The 21556-nt window shown below is 41.4% G+C and overlaps 1 protein-coding gene across 3 annotated transcripts in view; it reads right to left on the reverse strand.

Moving 5' to 3' along the window:
* trappc11 (trafficking protein particle complex subunit 11) overlaps window positions 1-21556 on the reverse strand; it is a 165565-nt gene that overhangs the window by 126766 nt on the left and 17243 nt on the right. For all 3 annotated transcript variants that reach the window (XM_086053384.1, XM_086053383.1, XM_086053385.1), the window contains exons 6-9: window positions 17694-17793; window positions 12444-12517; window positions 12281-12377; window positions 7434-7567 (exon numbers count right to left, since the gene is read on the reverse strand). In XM_086053384.1, the coding sequence (XP_085909510.1) occupies window positions 7434-7567; window positions 12281-12377; window positions 12444-12517; window positions 17694-17793 (405 nt within the window). The remainder of the gene's footprint in view (window positions 1-7433; window positions 7568-12280; window positions 12378-12443; window positions 12518-17693; window positions 17794-21556) is intronic.

A 21556-nucleotide genomic window follows, 5' to 3' on the forward strand; every position in this document is an offset into this window, starting at 1 on the left:
CACTTAAAAAAAACCTCAAAAATTTAACAATTCACCATTCATTTCCATTGGAACTTTCAACTTTTCAAATTTGCACCTTCCCAATTTCCCCAAATTCAAGTCTTACACTCATTAAACTCACATTCAGCTTTTCAACACCCCCAAAATTCCTTCTTTCAAAAACATTCAACTCATTCACTTAAAAATTCACCATTAATTTCTAGTGGACCAGTGTTATTGCCCCTTGGTCTCTCCGGTGCGGCGGCCATCTTGGACAGGGTCATTAGCTAGACTGGGGATACTCACCCCGAGGTCTCCACAGTGCGGCGACCATCTTGGGCTATGACATTAGCTAGACTGGGGATACTCACCCGGAGGTCTCCCCAGTGTGGCGGCCATCTTGGACAGGGACATTAGCTAGACTGGGGATACTCACCCCGAGATCTCCACAGTGCGGCGGCCATCTTGGGCTATGACATTAGCTAGACTGGGGATACTCACCCGGAGGTCTCCTCAGTGCGGCGGCCATCTTGGACAGGGTCATTAGCTAGACTGGGGATACTCACCCCGAGGTCTCCCCAGTGCGGCTGCCATCTTGGACAGGGACATTAGCTAGACTGGGGATACTCACCCGGAGGTCTCCCCAGTGCGGTGGCCATCTTGGAGAGGGACATTAGCCAGACTGGGGATACTCAACCCGAGGTCTCCCCAGTACGGCGGCCATCTTGGACAGGGAAATTAGCCAGACTGGGGACACTCACCCCGAGGTCTCCCCAGTGTGGCGGCCATCTTGGGCAGTGACCCAGAAGTGACCCAAATTATCTTAAAGTGAACCGGAAGTGACCCAAGTGACCCGGAAATGAAATGAACCGGAAGTAACCCAAATGACCCGTAAATGGACCGGAAGTGATCCAAGTGACCCGGAAATTAACCGGAAGTGGCCCTAATGACCCGGAAGTCACCCATATGACCCGAAAGTGATCCGGAAGTGACCCAGAAGTGACCCACGTGACCCGGAAGTTACTCCAAATGACCCAGAAGTGACCACGAAGTGACTCCCAAGTACCCGTCGCATTCAGTAATGGCACATTCAACATTTACACCATTCCAATTTCAAATTGACCACATTCAGCTCATTCAACTCACATTCTCACATTGGGGGTGACAGGGCTCAGTGGTAGAGTGGTCGTTTCCCAACCAGAGGTTGTGGGTTCGATCCCCAGCCATTCCATCCTTGTTTGCCTTTTTTTTTCCTGACTCCCTTCTTTTATTTTTTCCTTACTTCCTCTTTTCTTTCTTCCTTTCTGATTTGTTTATGTCCTCCTCATTCCAGGCTATTCTATATCATTTGAAGTCATTCAACTTCATTCAATTACATTCAGTATCATTTCAACGCATTCCAAAATTTTTCATAGAGGTCATTCAAATTCATTCAGGACCATTCATTATTCCTATACTTTATTAATATTATTATTATTAATCTTATTCTTCCCACTTTTTTGGCGCGCCGCTACTTCCACATAATTCATCCGATTCACCCTTTTTCAAACTTTAAACTATTCCAAAAATTAATGCCAATTGCTGCTCCTTTTTGTTTTCACCCCAAATATTTACGGGTCCCCCAAAATTCAAACATTTGCACCCCAAAAAGAAAACATTAATTTCCAATGGCACATTCAAACTGTAACTACTTCCACATAATTCATCCGATTCACCCCGTTCAAATTTCAAATTATTCCAGAGATTCATGTAATCACAATTTGTATTTTTTTCGCCCCTAACATTTAGGGTTCCCCCAACATTTCCCGTCTTTCACCCCAAAAAAATCCCATTCATTCTTAATGGCACATTCAACATTTCACATTTACACCATTCCAGTTCCCCAAAATTTAAGTCATTCAACTCATTCAACTCATTAAGCTTTTCAACTTTTTGTTTCCACCCGTAATATTTACGGGTCCCCCAAAATTCAAACATTTGCACCCCAAAAAAAAAAACATTCATTTCCAATGGCACATTCAAACTGTAACTACTTCCACATAATTCATCCGATTCACCCCGTTCAAATTTCAAATTATTCCAAAGATTCATGTAATCACAATTTGTATTTTTTTCGCCCCTAACATTTAGGGTTCCCCCAATATTTCCCATCTTTCACCCCAAAAAATCCCCTTCATTCTTAATGGCACATTCAACATTTCACATTTACACCAATCCAGTTGTGTTGTTCAAAAGTATTGGGACCCACAGAATTTTCATCCCCAGGTGTCCCTAATGCAGCGGCCATGTTTTTCAAAAGTATTGGGACACACCGATTTTTCATCCCCTGGTGTCCCTAATGAAGCGGCCATGTTGTTCAAAAATATTGGGACACCCCGTTTTCTCATCCGTAGGTTCCGTCCTTCCCGAGATTCCTTCTTACCTTCCTTCCTTGCTTCCTAGTTTCCTTTCTTCCTCATTTCTTCGCCTCATTCTTTCCTTCCTACTATTTTGTATTCTTTCTTTGTTTTCTTTCTTGCTTGTTTTCCTTGCTATCTTGGTTCCTTGCTTCCTCCCTTCCTTTGATTCCATCATTATTGTTTTCCTTACTTCCTCTTTTCTTGTTTCCCTTCGGATATTTTTCAAGGTCATTCAACTTCATTCCAACGCATTCCAAGGTTTCCATACAGCTTCCTTCGCCTTTACACGCTATTTCTCCAGGAAGTGCATTCTCTAGTCCTTTATAAAATTCAGTGTATTTATTTTGAAAATCATCCCCTTTTGTCTTTTGATTCAAGAAACATTTTTATTTATTTGCCAGGAAAATTATTTTTACAATGGCCAGTCATTTTACGGAGGGCATACTTGCATACTGCCAATCTTAACATTTTAGAGGACAGAGGAACAAAATTAGCACCCCACACATCTCAATTTCAGTTTAAAAAACAACAAACAAACTGTATGATTTGAAATAGTAAATGTTTATTTCACACAAAGATAAGTAAAAAAAAGGACAATTGTACCAAGTGGGCCAAATGTTTCAAGCAAACAATTGTTCCATACAATCATCACATCTCTCATTTGTCAAATAACCAAGGTAAAGTCCATCCACATTTGCCACAGGTACATTTGCCACAGGCTGCACAACGCCGAGTACTTCTGTTATTATTGCAGTGTAAGCGTGCCTGGCACTTCGTCCTTATCTGCTGACTCTCAACTTTCATCTCACGGCTCAGCTGTTTACGCTCTTCCACTTGTTATTTTTCCTACATCAGTCTCCTTTTGAGCTCCTCTGCAAGCTCCAGCATGAACAGTCGGCGACTTTCTTTGACCCTGTAAATGCTTTGCACAAAACATGTGCATTTGTGACAGCCATTTGACGGAAACAACTGCTCATCCACAGTGACATGCTGTCCTGGACTGTAAGATGATATACAGTTCAGAACGAACTTCTGCCAGATTTCTGAAACTGCAGCAAATTTGTCATTTTGTATGCGTTCCCTGCGCGTGTCCTTGTTGTCAAAGTGGAGGTACCGCATTATTTCGTAAAAGTGATTACGACACAATGGTTTTGATATCTGGGATACCAAAGTTATTGGCCCACATGTCTTGCTTGGGACCTATGTAACCCACTGCCGCTCTTCGAATAAGGATTGCGAGGAACGCCATCAGCTCGGAGACAGTCATCTGCCAGTTGGGGTTGGTTCTGTGGCTCTCGCGGACTGCGTGTTCTCAGCAACATCGTTATATCCACCAAACACAGAAAACTGTGAAGACGACGTGATTTTTCGTCTCACTGACTCTGTTGGCCTTCCAGATCCGTTGAAGGCAGTTTGTGGGGTTTCAGCAGCAATCAAGTCTCCAACTTTCCATTGTAAACAAACAGTGCCATCTTTCCCCCTGTCTGCGGATCCAGGCGGTGTGCCAACATGACCGACTTTTTGTTTTTTACATTGAGGCGGGTTGCCATACATTGTGTCTTCCTCTTCATCAGATGAGGCCTCACTGCCCTGCTCAACCACATATTGGCTACCCGTCTCCTGGTGCGCCTTTGGAGGGGACGATCTCCTGGTCCAAAAACACTCACTTTCTCAGCTGGATCATTGTCATCGCTTGAAGAATCGGTGTTGATATTTCCATTCTGAAATGCCAGGCTACTTCCAACATCTCCACCATCAGAATCGCAGTCTGACATGCTCTGTTAGCATTGCTAAGGCTTGCTGAGCAGTCATTCTTCTTAGATGTGCCATGGTCGACGTCTGAGTGTACTCTGAGTTTGTGTGCTTTATGCAGTGTGAGGAAACAACTGGGCGTGAGAGGAAGGGGTCGGGCTGTTAGGTGCTCACCATTGTATTGCAAATCGTGGACACAGCTGCCAGAGTTTGCTACTTACTACTTCAAACTTTGATATAGTCAACAGTTGTCCGCAATCATCCTGTTTTGTCTTTTGATCCAAGAAACATTTTCAATTTTACATAATACACACGAACAAGGACATTTTTTCTCTGCAAATCTCAAAATCGTGTGCTATAGTGACTTCTGTGTGAAATCTGACTTTGTGCAGATGGTGCAGCACAGCTGTGTTTGTGTCAGTAAGTACCCACTCGTTGATTGGTACTTAATACAATGGAAAGTAATTAGGGGTGTGACACATATTTGGTTTCTGAGGGGGGAAACAGAGTGGAGACTAAAGTCTCCCTTTGGGAATTTAAGTGTCTATCACTTTTGTACTTTTGTACTTCAAAGGCAGTTTCATTTTTTGTAACAAATTCCTTAAGTCTAGTGTTTATAAGAAAATTGCCATTTTTGAAAAAAAAACAAGGTGCCAAAAAACTATTTTGTTCTGGTTTATTTACTTATTCAAGGCTCTATTTATGTCATATGAAATATTTGAATTTGATTTTTTTTTTTACATACATATACAGCATAGTTAGGTTTGCTATTAGCACAAAACTGCTATTATTGTCCATAGAGGGCATCAAAAAATAAAAATAAATAAAAACTATACATGTATGGATAGCTAAGTAAATAGAGCAAACACATCATTACAAATACAGAAGAAAAAGTATACGGCTTGACTGAATAAATCAACGGCACATTTGAATAGTGGACAAGACTAGCTAGTCTATGCTTGAAGTGCCTGACAATCTTGCGGCATCTGGCCAAAACACTTTCAAATCCACGGTCATTAAGGGAAACTCTTATAGTTCTTTGCAGACTGTGGGCTGTACAGGGCAGGTGTTGGGAGTAGTCTCGCAGCTGCAACCATGTTACGAGCACTATCAGTGCAAAGCGTGGTTAACTTCATTTCCCATTTGTTTGCAACATCCACAAAATGGTCAGCGCATGTCTCAGCGTAGTTCCACTCCTCCGTTTCACTCACAGTTAGCACAAATGACTGCAGGCCATTTATTGTCAATAAAATGCGTTGTGACCGCCAAGTAATTATCATTGTTCACAGGTGTCCAGTGATCACTTGTGACAGCAATATTCTCTTTTTGAAGCCTGTTTTTCCGCCGAGACCTCTCGTCCTCATAGTAAGTGTGTATTCGTGATACTATGGTTCCTCTCGAAGGGAGATTATACTGTGCATCTCCTGATGCCGCTCGAATAATCTCTCGTAGTCCGTCGTCTTCAACTATGCTAATTAGACAGCAGTTTTTCGCTATCCACATAACCAAGGTATCGATTGCCTTCTCACTTTCAGCTTTAGTCATGCCCCCACAAGCACCAGACTGCAGCAGCGCTGCTTGGCAAGGCCTCATGGTGGTAACTTCAGCAGATTCTTTTGCTCGAAGATGATACGACAAAGACGAACAATTTATGTTATATTTGAATTCAGCTTTAGAAAGTGAGCAAACTACAATAGATTTCTCCAACGAGTTGTCAAGCAACTTTTTAAAGTAAAACTGTCCACCTAAAAGCCCGTCTTTGTCCATCTTTGCGCCAGTGACTCTCCTCGAAGTTTGCCTGCACCACGTCAAACGTCAGCCGCCACCGGAAGTGAATAAACTACATTAATGGCGTTATTTTTTTTTTTTAACGTGTTACATTATTTAAATTGATCTCGCAAGTTAACACATTAATTTTGACAGCCCTAATATGTATATTTTTTTTAGATATAATTTACAGGTCGCGCAGGTAGAAATGGTGGAAATCATTCAAGCTGGACCAGTGAACACCAGCCAGCTGACCTGCAGCTCTTCAGAACTGGCAAGTTGCCCCCACTAAAAAGGCCACACCACAAAGAAAATGGCAAGCCCAGGCAAGCGCAAACTCGAATGTAGTGTGAAACAAAGGAAATTATTTTATTTTGTACCACAAAAAAAGTGTGTAATTTTGTAGAGTGGAGGGCATACACACACACACGCACGCACACGCACACGCGCACCTGCACGCGCACCCCCGCACTGTCAATTATGTCAGACACTGTCACACTCTCAACTTACTCCTGTATGTAGTTCAGTTAAATAGTTTTATGTGCAAATAAATTATTTTGCTATCAAAGGCCCCTTTTGTTGTGTTGTCTTGGTGGTTTGTAGAAGGAAAGCATTATTTTGATGTTTGAGCTGTCACAAAAGCAAAAAAATAGTAGTGTTAAAGTCTAAGTGTATTGTTTTTACAATAGGATCATTTTCTGAGTTTTTTCGCTAGAAATGGGAATTTCAATGAAACTCAGCTTTATTCTCATGCTGATTGCAAAATAATGGAAAAACAGAAATACATTTTTCTGATGAAAGATAAGAGTAATCTTTCTATTGGTAGGTTTTGAGCACAATATTCTATGGGCTTTGCAAAATCTGCCAAAATCCAGTAAAACGGCTGACACTGAAATGGTTGCTCCAATGAAAACGGCTGTGATTGAATGAGTTGAGGTGATCATCAGCGAGCAAGATGCGGTGGAAATATGCATGACAGCAGCCAATCAGAGTCCATCTTTTCCTTCTCTACTTTGGTTTTCAAGTTGATGATGTACACAAAAAGTAAAAGAAACAATAAGTAAACAATGACGTAAAGCGCAGCTAAACACACAGCAGATGAACAGCCATGACCTGGCCATTTCTTCCCAAATTATTGTTCCCCACCATTGCTTGTGTGGCGGTACAGGTATCTTTAAAGCGACATTGAGTAAATGAAGCAGTTGTGCCAGATAAGTCCTCAACAACGGATAACATAACAATCCTGTTGAACAATTTCAACAAGTAGCACCCAAGTGATGATGTGGAAAGCAGGATAATGAAAGAGGAGTTTGCACAGGCTACGTATCAATAGCAGTTTAGCCGCTAATAACTCACTGTACATCTACCGGACCAAAGCAGTAATCAATGGTGTCACCTTTTACTACTGCATCAGTAGTCAATTTTTTATGGCGGTCTAAATGATAACTGGAGCCATTTTAATAATTTCAATGGATTCATGTTAAAGCGTTGATGATGCATTTCATTTTTTGTGTTATGTATTTGTGTACAACTCACTGTTTGGCCGTCCATGCAGCATGCTCAAAAGCCAGTTCAGCACTACCAATCTTCTTCTTACAGAGATCATTGTGCTTTCTGAACTGGGAAATGGCATCAAGTGGAGTATTGTGCAGGAAACACAGACGGCACACCTAAAGACAAAAACATATATAACATATTTGCTTCCTCTTATTCTGCTTTTTCTCCCCAAGGTAGCGCAATAAGTAGAACAAAATATTGTCATATAGATTACTTCAGGACATGGGTATTTATATTATGTATATATATTTATATTTATTTATATAAGATACGTTTTTTTTTTTAAAGTATTTCCTCTTTTGTGGCGAAGGAAATATGAATTACAAAATTTCAAGCCTTGCCTGCATCATAGAGTATTTTGAAAACTCAAGATTTTTTCACCTGATCAGAATGCCGTGTTTCAACTAGTGGGCCTGCTGGGAACATATTCTTGAAAAAAATAAGTTTGGGTTGACTTCCGCTTTAAGGGGCTCGTAAACTGCATCCATGTTTGGGCTCCCTGAATGGGGCGGTCCGCGTGTCGTATGCAGTGTCTCGTCAATGGTGAGTGGATGTCTGTGAATGTATCAGGGTCGGCAAAAATAATTAAAATCCTTAACTTTGTTGAAATGTCTTTAAAGGGAAGTCAACCCAAACATTTTTTTTTTTCAAGAATATGTTCTACGCAAGGCCACTAGTTGAAACAAGGCATTCTGATAAACATTGCGTTAGTGGAATAAGAGTTAATCCACCCATTTTTAGCGATCTCTGGGGGCAGCCATTTTGTCACTTCTGTCGACTGAAAATGACATCACAACTGCTCAGGACTCAGGTAAGGACCAATCACGTCTGACCTGTTTTTTTAAGCCGAGCCGTGATTGGTCATTAAAGTGGTGGGTTTTGCTACTGAAGTAATATTCCACAAACGCAATATTAATCAGAATGCCATCTTTCAACCAGTGGGCCTGCTGGGAACATATAACACATACATACATAACATGGGTTGATTTCTCTTTAAGCATATATTTATTCAAATAAAAAGAGAGCTCCCAGGGTCACCACCATGTCTTCAAAAGTTAAATGAAAACTTAAAACATTAGCGCCATAGAGTTTTCTACAGTAACAAAAGTCCTCCAAAATTTCAAAACGACAGAAATGTTAAAATTTCACTTATCTTTGTTTTGATTTCAAACGGGAAAAAAAAGTGATAACATTCATTCTAAAAGTAGACAAGCTATAAATAACTATGTAGGAACTTCATTTAAGGGATGTTTGGAGGGATTTGAACCACAAGAGTTTGAAATACTCTTGTTACTCAAGCATGTATAAATCATATTCGCGTATTGACTATTTTCTAGTTTCTGGGGATCCGAGACATAAAATAAAGGATTCTCAATATGAAAGTATTTTAATATCCGACCACGCACCAAACTCATTAATACACGAGGATTTAAGTTTATAATTTGTGAAATGACTTCCCGCGATATGCTGCCGCTTTTTGTTGAAGGCAAAGGGTTCAAAAAATTAATGCTGTATAATGAGCCTGAGTACGCGGTGCGAAGTCGCAAAACAATCACGTCCCAACTCGAGAGTAGCCATAACCAAATAAAAGAGGAGATGCTACGAACGTTTTAGCAGGTCAACTACTGTATGTGGCCATAACTACAGACGGATGGACGTCCATAGCTACCAAATCTTACATGACTATAACGTGTCATATGTGGACGAAGGACATCTCCGCTGCTGTATGCTTCAGACATGTGCCTTAGAGGAAAGAAACACAGCTGAAAACCTGGCTGCTCACCGGCGGAGTGTAATGGGTACATGGGCACTACAAAATAAAGTCGTCGCCTGTGTGCATGATAATACAGCTAACATGGTGCTAGCGAATGAGAATGAGTCCTGCTGGACTGGTAGTCTGTACCATTACTCATTACATTAGTCATAATAAATGCCATGCATTGCATTGGAAAATGTTTCAGAAATGTATTTCTCTTTCAATTGTTCACCTTTATTCAGTCATTTGTTGTTACATCACCAGAATTCAAATTAACAAACTGTCCTGAATGTTTGGGCTAAAATAGCCCCTAAATACACACAACATTTGCATTTTAAACTTTGAATTCAATATGTATTAAAATTCAAGTTTTCTTACTTATAGACTAATCGACTAGTCGCAAATAAAATTTGAGACTAGTCGGCGGGCAAATTAGTCGAAATTCCCATCCCTTGTCGTTAATGTTGTATGTGAAGCCCTTTTTGAGACTTTCCTGTAATTAAGGGCTATATAAATAAATTTGACTTGACTTGACTGACCCTGGAAACACTCTGCACTTTTTTTTCCCTCCCAACATTGTATTCATTAAAGTTTTCCACAAAATGTTCAACTTAGAAAAACCAAATTGTTTTTATGACATTCATATTTCTCTTGATTGTAATTTGGGTAACTCTGACATAGCATACACACACAAGAGGTCAGCGAATGACAAATACCACCCGAATGCAATAGTACATGAAAACAGAACAAACAACCGAAATATTAAAATAATAATACACTCTTAAAACTGCTGGTTTGGTGGTTGGTCAAATTCGTTTAAATGGGTAGCCCAACACGTTCCTAAATTTGGACCGACCCAACCAGTAGTTATTTTGGATCAGCCGGGTTGGGTCAGTTGGGTTAATCTAATGTAATCCCAAAAGTGGTCTGAAATATAATCACCGTATTGGCCCGAATATAAGACGGCCTTGATTATAAGACGATCCCCTCTTTTTCAAGACTCAAGTTTGAAAAAAGTTTTTTTGAACACCAAATTAATTTTTATACAGAAAATAATTACAGTACATCTGAAACAAATGATTATAACAATATATTTGAGAGAAAGGCCATGTTATTTTGCCTCATTCAAATCTTAATATCTGAACATTTAAAAATGTAAACTAAAGTGCAATCATATTTGTAAATGAATGGCTTCCGGTTTTTGAAATGTAAATAAACCAATCTATTGTGATCAAACAACAAAATTGCAATAACTGCATTAACCATCAAAGTGAAGTCTAACTGTAACTGTAGTTGGGGAATCTTTGTTGTGCGGCGAGCATGCAGCGCCTGGCTGGAACAAACGCTCTCATGCTCGTCTGCCTGGTCCCGCCGCCATGCCCACTGTCATATGCTGCATCAAAATACTGCCAAACGGTGCTGGTTTTTTTTGTGGTAGCTTTGACATCTTCAGAATTTACTTTTCTAAATATTCTTCCCCAAGCTTAGTGTCCCCGCCCCCTACTATGTGTGGGTGTTGGAGTTGGCGCGGTTAGAAGGGGGAGCAATTCTCTCCCTTGGTGCTCAGCATGTTTACAGAGGCCGAGGCAGAGGCGTGTGGAACAAAATGCAGCGTTTAACCGACTAGTAAAATACTAAACGTTTAATAAATGGTAGACGGTTAAACGACTAGTCACGCACATCCTTATTAACGGCATCCCCTGATCTTAACCCCCCACTAGAATCTCTTATAAAGTTAACTGAAAATTAAATAAATAGTTCATTGAAGTTAACACAGTTTAAAATGGATTTATTATCGGCCATTAAATTTTTAAAAAAGGCAGATGCCGATATTTGTCAAAACAGTAAATATCGGCTCCAATAATCAGCCCGGCCAATCATCGGTCTATCCCTACTTCAAACTACCTGTACTTACGAACATATATTCATATGAAATTTTCAAGTTAAGAAACGCTTCAACAGGAAAATATTGCATCTTGTTACGAAAGAAACGTCTGGATACAAAAAGTAAAAGTATGTGCTGCTACTCGCAGCTCCAGAGTTTACTGAATGCAACATACTTGTAGCTGCTCTGACATTACCTAGCATCTTCCTGGCATCCCATTGGCGAAGAGGGACCTCTACCGTACATGTCTATATGTGTAGATATATATATGTGATAGATATGTCTATGCAGCGTCCTCATCATTCGCCCCTCGGGCCATGAGGTGTTCCGATTCGCTACGGACCCGAAGAAATTGATGGAGAAACGAGGAAAAGAAAAAAAAGAAGAAAATAGTTGGGTTTTTTTGTCCATACAAAGAAAGCAAGAGATAATAGAAAAGTATGAAAAAGGGATGCGTTTGGTTGATCTCGCCAAAGAATATGAACGTAATGTATCAACAGTCACCACGTTATTAAATCAGTTCTTTACAAAATGCCAGTCAAAAAACACTTTTGAGAGAGAACATGAACCAAAGAGGGCAAAAAGCGATGAGGACAGCAATTAAAAGGTAAATGACCAGCATTTTTATTTTTTTACTCTATTCTTTGTTTTTTTACATTATGCACAACTCTGATTTATTGTGCAATAATCTAATTGTAACATGTATTTGTTACATGTTTTGATGCATTTTTATGCTTCATACAAACATTTATGTCTGAATTTTGGGGTGCTTGGAATGAAATAGGGCATTTACATGGAAAACACGTCTCTACTTACAAAATTTTCTAGTTAAGAAATTTCTTCCAGAACCAATTAATTTCGTAAGTAGGGGTACCACTGTATTTTAGAACAAATGAGTGTGCACTCTCAGTTGCGCTACTGAAACTTTAAGGGACGTGGGATTGGTGTGGTGTCCTCTTTCTAAATTAGACTGGGGCGGAAATGAAGGAATGAGTGTAGAAATGTAATATGTGTGTGGTATGCGCCAGCGTCACCATGTGCGTTAAGAGGGTGAGAGTAGCACGCAATTGCTCATATGTGGAGCTTAGAGGGAACATTAGCTCCAGCTATTTTGGATAATACAGTGCTGAACTCATGTCTAAAAGGGTTGATTTGGGAAAGAGGTCCTAACAGAAAGATACATACCTTGTAGTTAATGAATCCTGCCAAAGTTTTGATCTCCAGCATATTTGACTCATGAGCTCTCAGCTCGTGTACAAGACTGTAGGCAGTTCTGTAGTGTCTGCAGGCAAAGACAAAATTTAAAGGTACTCACATCCAATCAGTCTGTAACTCATTAATAACTTACTTTAATGCATTCTGGGTGTCTTGCTTAAGCTCACTGAAGAAAGCAATTTTGAACTGGTGTCGGACAAACAGCAACTAGAAACAGAAAGTTAAATATTTAAGAAAAAGTACTTTTTTTTTAAGAATTGAAATGTTAATCCTGACTATAACCTGTACAATTCAATTGAAAAATATTAAAGGGGAGAGGGCAAGAAAAAACAAGTGAGAATATGTGTTTGCACACGTGTGCTCACGCTTTTATTATATGCGTGGGGATGGGACTGTGTTCCAAATGAACTAATCACATTAACACTCAAATTGAATGGGAGTTAGTACACACCTGTCACCATTACAAGGGCCTCCGATTAAACCCAAATTAAGTTTAGCTTTCCTAGCAGACTTTTACTGACGTTTTTCTTTCCTTTATAGTAAAAACCTGAAGGTTGTGTGCCATCACTGACTGGTATTTCAAACTCTTCATTATTCTCTCCACCTTGATAAAGGCCCCAGTTAGGGAAAAAAAAAAAAAAACATGATGCTGCCACCACTGTGCTTCACCTGTTGTTATGGTGTTCTTTTGGTGATGAGGTGTTGGGAATTATGGCCAAAAGTTCAAACTTGGTTTCACCGAACCAAAACACATTTTTTTTACTTTTGGGACATTTCACGTGTTTTTTTTATTTGTTTTTTTAGTCTGTTTGTTTTGTTGTAAGCTAAGGCTTCCATCGTGCTATGCTACCTTCGAGCCAAGACATGAAGAATATGAATATAAATATAAATAAGTACTTGCCAAAAATACACTATACTGCCAAAATTATTCATTACCCACCTTGACATACATACTGTATGAACTTGAACGACATCCCATTTTTAAACCATGCGGTTGCATATGACGTCTGTCCACCCTCTAATAACAGCTTCAGTTCTTGCGGGAAGGTTTTTCACAACGTTTATAAGTGTGTTTAGAGACATTTTTTACCATTCTTCCAGAAGCATATTAGTGAGATTACACTTTGATGAAGGACAAAAAGGCCAGGCTCTCAGCCTCCATTCTTATTCATCCGAAAGGTGTTCTATTATATAATAATAATAATAATAATAATAATATTAGTATTATTATTATTATTATTAACAACAATAATAATAACAATAATAATAATAATATAATACAGATTTGAGGTCACGCCTCTCTGTGTGTCAATCAAATTCATCCACAGCAAACTCTATCATCCAGGGCTTTACAGCATTGTACCGCACCTTGCTTTCTGCACTGGTGAAAACGTTGGAACAAGAACAGTCAAAAATTCCCATAAACACACTCCTAAACCTTGTGTAAAGCTCTCCCAGCAGAGCTGAAACTGTGATTGGAAAAGTGTGGCCTCACATCATATCACATCACATCATAGAATGGGATGTCACCTAAAGCAACACTGTCATGTCAGTTTTTGTTGATTATGGCTGTGTTTGTGGACGATAGATGGTGTAATCCTGGGCACATCACGATTAAGGAGCAGCTTTGCAGCAGGGATATTGAGCTGCTAGCTGTTGGCATGAGGAGGATCAGAGAGGGGAAAAGGTCCTACAGGAAGTGGATGGAGGAGCAGCTGCTGCAGAATAATGCCAGGGGAGTCTGGAGGGGCCTGAAGACCATCTCAGGCCACGGACAACCCAAGACCCAGACTGGGGGGGAGCTGCAGTGGGCAAATGAGCTGAACCTCTTTTTCAATAGGTTCGATCAGATGCCTGCCCCCACTCAGTCTCTCCTGCTGCAGCCTCCACCTACTCCTCCTGCTGGGTGTGTCCCCCCCTCCCTTCTTTTCTCCACAGTCTCCAGCTCCCAGCTACACCAGACAGCCACCACTCCCTCCTGCCCAGCCTTGGCCTTCACAACATCTCAGGTGAAGAACCAGCTGAAGAAGATGAAGGCGAGGAAGGCAGCGGGTCCAGATGGCATTAGCCCCCAGCTCCTCAAATCCTGCGCAGACCAGCTGTGTGGAATTGTCCAGCACATCTTCAACCTGAGCCTGAAGCTGGGCAGGGTCCCCCAGCTATGGAAAACATCCTGCCTGGTCCCGGTGCCAAAGACCCCCCACCCGAAGGAGCTCAACAGCTTCAGACCAGTGGCGCTGACGTCTCACCTGATGAAGACCCTGGAGGGACTGGTCCTTGTCCACCTGCGCCCCCTGGCGAGCTCCTCAATGGACCCACTCCAGTTCGCATACCAGCCTGGCATCAGTGTGGATGATGCCATCATCTACCTCCTCCACACTTCACTCTCCCACCAGGAGAAGGCGGGGAGCACTGTGAGGATCATGTTCTTTGATTTTTCCAGTGCTTTCAACATCATCCGGCCCACCCTATTGGGAGACAAGCTGGAGAGGGCGGGGGTGGCCCACCACATGGATCCAGGACTACCTCACAAACCGGCCACAGTATGTGAGGACACAGGACTGTGTGTCTGACGTGCTCCTCTGTAGCACGGGGGGCCCGCAGGGAACTGTCTTGGCTCCCTTCCTGTTCACCCTCTACACCTCACAAACCGGCCACAGTATGTGAGGACACAGGACTGTGTGTCTGACGTGCTCCTCTGTAGCACGGGGGGCCCGCAGGGAACTGTCTTGGCTCCCTTCCTGTTCACCCTCTACACCTCGGACTTCAACTACAGCATCCCTACCTGTCACCTACAGAAGTTCTCTGACGACTCTGCGATTGTCGGCCTCATCACAGGCGGAGATGATCGGGAGTATAGAGAACTTACTCAGGGTTTTGTGGAATGGTGCCAGCAGAAACGCCTCCTGATCAATGCGGGGAAATCCAAAGAAATGGTGGTGGATTTCGGTAGGCGCCATCACTCTTCACCTGCACCAGTGAATATCCGGGGAACAGATGTTGCGAGAGTCTCAACTTACAAGTACCTGGGTGTTCATCAACAATAAACTGGACTGGAGCGACAACACAGACGCCCTCTATAGGAAGAGTCAGAGCAGACTGTTCCTACTCTGGAGACTGAGGTCTTTTGGGGTTCAGGGGACAGTCCTCAGGAACTTCTATGACTCGGCGGTTGCATCGGTCATTTTCCAGTGAGTGGTCACCTGGGCAGGCGGCGTCTCGGCCCGGGACAAGAAGCGGCTGGACAAACTGGTCAGGAGGGCCGCTCCTGGGCTGCTCCCTGGACTCTGTGGACTCGGTGGGGGACAGGAGGATGTTGGCCAAGCTGTCATCAATACTAACAGCACTCCACAGCTCCTTCAGTGACAGACTGTTACACCCTCGCTGTGCAAAGGAGAGACATTACCCACTACTGTAATACCGTGCAATACTCAACATTCCCCACTACTGTTAGTCTAGTTTTATTTTTATCAAATGCTGTTCCTTACATTTCACTACAGCACTGTCACTTACTTAGAGTATTTTTCCTCTGTACTATGTACAGGCTAAAATGCGTGTTCTTCATACTTTTTATGTAGATGTATGTTGGTGTGTATATACACACATGTCACTGCGTATATTTACACAGGTTTTATTCTGAATGTTTGCTGTTAATGTTGTATATTAATGGCTACATTATGCCGCCGTCCCGGTGTTACCTATATCTTTGCTGCTGTAACAAATTTCCCCACTGTGGGATCAATAAGCTGCACCTTTATATAAGTCGCACCTATCTAAATTTAAAAATAAGATATTTACTGCGTTTACTGAACAATTTTGAACTGTAACTGGACATGTATTTAACTGGACAGATTCGCTCCTGTACATGAACAGATTTGTTCCTAACAGTGCCTTTTAACGTGGCAGCAACTTTGCTGATCAAAATAGAACAGAACCAAGAGAAAATAAAGTAGTTATTCATTTCACTGCCGGATGCCACTCCAGTTTGTCAGTTGACTTCGGCATACCACGTAATCCATAAACTAGTGCAGCGGTGTCAAACTCCAGTCCTCGGGGGCCGCCCTCCTGCATGTCTTTGAGGTTTCCTCGTCCAATACACCTGATTCAAACGATGGGGATCAAGATTAGGCTCCTGCAGAACTTGCTGATGAGCTGATCATTTGAAACAGGTGTGTTGCAGCAGGAAGAGATGGAAAACAGGCAGGACAGCGGCCCTCGAGGACCAGAGTTTGACACCACTGATCCTAGTGCATAGCGCCCTCGCCTGTTGAACTCCTCCACCTGCAGCCACATCCTGTTAATGGCAATTGTCTTGTATTGTAATTCCGGTTAGAGCGCCCCTAACGGTGGAAGAAAAAAAAAAAACACAGAATAGTCGCACTATTATATTAGGCCACATGGGTCAAAACCTAGGAAAAAAGTAGTGGGTTACACTCCAGAAAATACGGTTTATACAAGTTAGCGAATACTTTTGGCAAGTATGGTGTACTTCACGTGTCAAACTCGGGCCCTCGAGGGCCACTACCTGCATGTTTTACATGTTTCCCTCATCAACAAGCTCTGCAGGAGCCTGATAATGACCCTGATCTTTGAATCAGGTGTGTTGGAGGAGGGAAACATCTAAAACATGCAGGATAGCAGCCCTCAAGGACCTGAGTTTGACACCTGTGATGTACCTGCAGCTCTTTCAATGTCCCTTTTGCTGTCGGTCTCTTGGCATACTCCAAGACTAGTTGTCTTCTTGTTTTTTTTTGGAATCAAATTTGGAGGGACATCCAGTTCTTGGGAGAAAATTGTTGTGCCATTTTTTCCCCTTGACAATTACTGTCTACGCTGTGTTCCACGGTATAATTAATGTTTTGGACAGGTAAACTTTCATTTAAGGTTATTCAAAGGCACTTCAAATTGTGGACGATGTGTGCTGACTGAGACTGAATGTGATATAGAATGTGATTTCTCAATTCTGAGCACAACACGGCATGGGGCAGCATGGCTGAGGTAGTAGCATGGTCATTTCCCAACCAACGGTTGATCCTTAGCCTTGCAACCATGTCAAACTGTCCTTCAGCAAGATACTGAATCTGAATGAGTGAATGAGAGCACGGTGTTAAAGTGATTTGAATACATTGTACAACCCAGTTACTGTATGAGGGTGTGCACATTAAAGGTGTTTCATTTTTATTTCCCTTCACTAATGTATTTCATTTCTTTCAATTGAATTGTTCAGGTTTGAAGCCACAGTAATGGTGGAAAAAGTTTGAAATAATCCATCTTGGTCTTCTTTTTCTAAACAAAAACCTGACATCTGAACAGGGGTATGTATGTAGCCTTTTTAAGGCCACTGAAGGGTTGCTTCCAATTACTGACTTTTTTTTTTCCATACCTGATGCGTTGTCTTGTTTAGAAACTCCTTATGTGATTTGACTCGACGTATTTCATTGTAATAGTAAGTCTGAGCATGTTCATAAAAGGCATTCTCCAACCTAAAGAGTCAGACAAATATGAATTCAAAACACCATTTCATGCAAATACAAGTGTACACATCTGTTAAAATGTTATTCCAGGTGATAAGGAAGTTACAAAATATTGACAAATAAATCATATAGAAATGAAAGAAGGTAATGCAGTGTTAGGCAACTACACCACCGCATAAAGAGAACTGTGTAATATTCTTACTCCTTCATATGAGGTAACCAACATTTTAGAAACAGCGCGCAATATGATGTTGTGCAGCTCTAAATCAATTATGTGCCATTTGTATTTTCTCTCACTGTATTGTGCAAGTGGTTGTACTGCATGCCAGATGATTCACATCTAGGTCCAGAAGTATTTTGAGTTTTGAATGAGGTTTTATGATTATGAAGTTTTGATTGCATGTATGCACCAACCTGATGGATTTGGAATGACACAATCAAACACATTTAAGTTGAGAGATGGATCAAATGGCCTTCAGGTTTTAGGGTTTGGGCGCAAGGCTAATAAACAGGTATTGTAAAAACAAGTCAAGTCATAGGAGTAGTAGTCGGAATCACCATCCGTGGATGCTCATATGCACCGGCGGAAATACGACGTGTCCACAATGTGTTGACGTGTTGCCAAAAAAATACAGTATATTGCAACAAAGTATTTTTTGCCCGGTTTCAACCCGTTTGAGCAATGTGACAATTTTCCTTTGTTGGGGTCACATATCCGGAGCAATCAGTGTTCCAGGTGTAACGAGCTAGCGTGCAGTGATTTCCGTAACAAAATACAGACAAACCGTCAGAGATGGGAGCTCTGCAACAACAACTACAAAAGGGCTAGGAGAGAATGGTTATGCCAATATGAAGGGCAACAAAGAGGACACTTGAAAACTGTACTGCTTTGATAACATCAACAAAGGGACACTTTTTCAGTATCAGAAAAAGCTAACCAAGTGCACCTCAGACATAAGACAAAAAACGAATGTCAATGTAACAGAAATCATTGCAAGACGAGAGTGAGAAGAGGAGCATACCGTATGTTGAACCTGACCTCTACCTCGTAACAGCAGCCGAAAGATTGAAATCAAGAAGAGTAGGACATGTCCATGATTTGATGTGAAAATATGATAGTATGGCCCCCCCTGACAAAAATGAGCTGTACCATGGATGTCCACATATCTTCTGCTCAGCATTCTCAAATTTCAACTATGTAAGCAGACTCTGTTTTGGAACCTAACCTCCAAGTAGTGAGGTTAAGCAAAACAAAAAAGAAAAAGAAAAGAAAGGAATTTGACTTCAAGTCATGATGCAAATGCCCCCTCTTGGTATGGGAGTTCCTTATGGTCATACAAATAAATATATCCTAAGACACAAGTGAGATAACACTATGTAATGGAAACTATTTGATTATTTGAAAATTACAGTCAATTCGCCAAAAATACTCTAGGGCCCATGTCTTTGCTTCTGTTCTCACAATAATGGCAAATTTGGTATCAAAATATACTGTACATTTTGGGAGTCAAGGAATACCATAAAGGAGGCTTCAAGTTATAAACCAACGGTTTTGCTGAGTATGACATCTGGGGCGTAACGGTGCACATTTCACGTACAGAATTGTGTCAGAGTGACTTTACTATCTTTTCTCATCACAGGTGGGAAAATGTGGAACAGCCTACCACTCAGAGTTTGAGTGCCTAATTTACACTTCCTTTAAAACAGAGCTAAAAGACTGGCTGTTGTCAAACCAGTCCTGTACACACTTAACAATTACTAGCTGAATGAATATTTTAACAGCTAATCATTTCCTAAACCAGGCGTAATGGTTAGCAAGATTCTTTGGATTAGGATGTGTCTGTGTGTGTGTGTGTTTGTGTGTGTGTGCGCATTGCAAAATTTACATTATTGAATGTAGTTTTGAACATTAGCACATTGCACTTTATTTGTTAACTTGTGTAGTTGCATATGTTTGATTACGTTGACTGATCGTGTTTTTTATCATGTTCATAATTTTTACTTTAGGGAACTTCTGCCTGGGGACAACAGATGCAAATTAGCCTATGGCTATAATCTGTCCTGTCTACGTCTGCAATTGTATATGACATTCATTAACCTGTGCTGTCCCTCCAAATAAATAAATTGCAATTTTCCTTGAAAAATGTGGACATTTTGTATAAGCGTTTAAGCAGTGCAGTTGCTTCTGTACATCAGCTATCCAAGGTGGCATGATATTGCAACAAGTAATCCGATCCAGGGGCTGTTGTCAGAGGTGACATGTTAAAAGGAACTCCGACTGTAATGACATTAGCCCTTTTTTACACCGCAGGAACCTTTTGAGGAACCTTTCACTTTAACCTGGTAAAGTGGTTCCTCATTTTGTTTCCACCCAAAAAATTTAACAGGGTATCTACTTGACCCTTGGTGGCCCAGGTGTCGACCAGGTCCAAGACTGGCCCACAAGGAACTCTTGCCGGGGGCGGGCTGCACTGACGAATGCTGTTTGGTTGGTCGAACTTGGGGGTGTGTTGTTCACAATGCCATTAGCCTTTAGCTACCGGTAACTGCTAACTTGTGTGCAGTCGATGTGTTCGCCCGTCAAATATTAAAAAAATTACTGGAAAGTGAATGAATATCTAGCCGGACGAATATCTGCAGGCTCTTCTGAGCATTTTCGGGGGACAAAAACATCCAACCCAACTTTGAATCGGTGTGGGAGTAATTATTCACATAATAATTACTATCATTTGATAATCATACATTTGCTGCTCATGATGCTTTTATAAACTAATCGCAAGGAGGTCAGGAGAAGTCAAGATAACATTTGCTAATATGAAGGTGATTGCTGAAATTTCCTGCCATGTTGTTGATTTCTCTACTCATGTCTTATCACACATGTATTGAGTAATTTTCCACCTACATGCAGACACATAGACAGACAGTACAAGACGTTTCAACTGCCCTTTTGCTCACCCCATCCTTTAGAGTTGGAACGCCCATGTATGTAGGGATGTGAGAATAAAAAAAAAGGGAGACGGAGAGACTTTTTTAGAACGCCTGTAAGAATTGTATTGTACAGTTCTTCTCTGCTCTCCTTGCAAGCTTTAAAATTCAAAGAGAGTATCTTAATCTCCTTATTTTGTGTGGTTTTCACAAATGTTGATCTGATGAACCTGACATTCAATTGGTCCTTCGAGCCGGATCCCAAGAAACCTGAGGGTTCCGGGAGCGGAGTCGAGATCCAGGTAAAGACCGTGGCCACAGCATTCAGACCCTTTCCGGGACTGGGTCTCAGCTCTGCGTCTGGGAACTGAGGGTTGACGGGATACCAAAGGAGTGAAGACAACTCTGGTGAGTAAAAGACTCACTATTGGCTTGTATTGGATAAGTGCGCCGTGCGTTTCGAGACAGAGTAGTCTTTAAAACTATGAGACAGAGTACTGTAGTCTTTAAAACTGGGAGACAGAGTAGTCTTTAACACTGGAAAGACAGGTTAGTCTTTATAACCTGGTGGTTACAAACCTCGAAAATACTAGTCCCTATCGAGTAGACCGAGTAGTCTATAAACAGGAAAAGGGTACGCGTAAAATAAGTGTGAATGTGCAAAAGTGTGAGTGGAGGTTGGCAACCTCATTCTGAACAGGATTTTTGAGTGGCAACTGTCTGAGGGAGCAGAGGCAAGAATTTTCCACCACTTGTGGTAGAAGCTTGAGAATTACATAGACAGAAAGTAATTGCTACACTGTTCAAGGGAAAAGTCAGTACAGTGATTCTAGGTGAACCACTGACT

Source organism: Filicampus tigris, chromosome 15 (assembly GCF_054856515.1).
Source record: "Filicampus tigris isolate MCC_2025a chromosome 15, RoL_Ftig_1.0, whole genome shotgun sequence".
Taxonomy (NCBI): Eukaryota; Metazoa; Chordata; class Actinopteri; order Syngnathiformes; family Syngnathidae; genus Filicampus; species Filicampus tigris.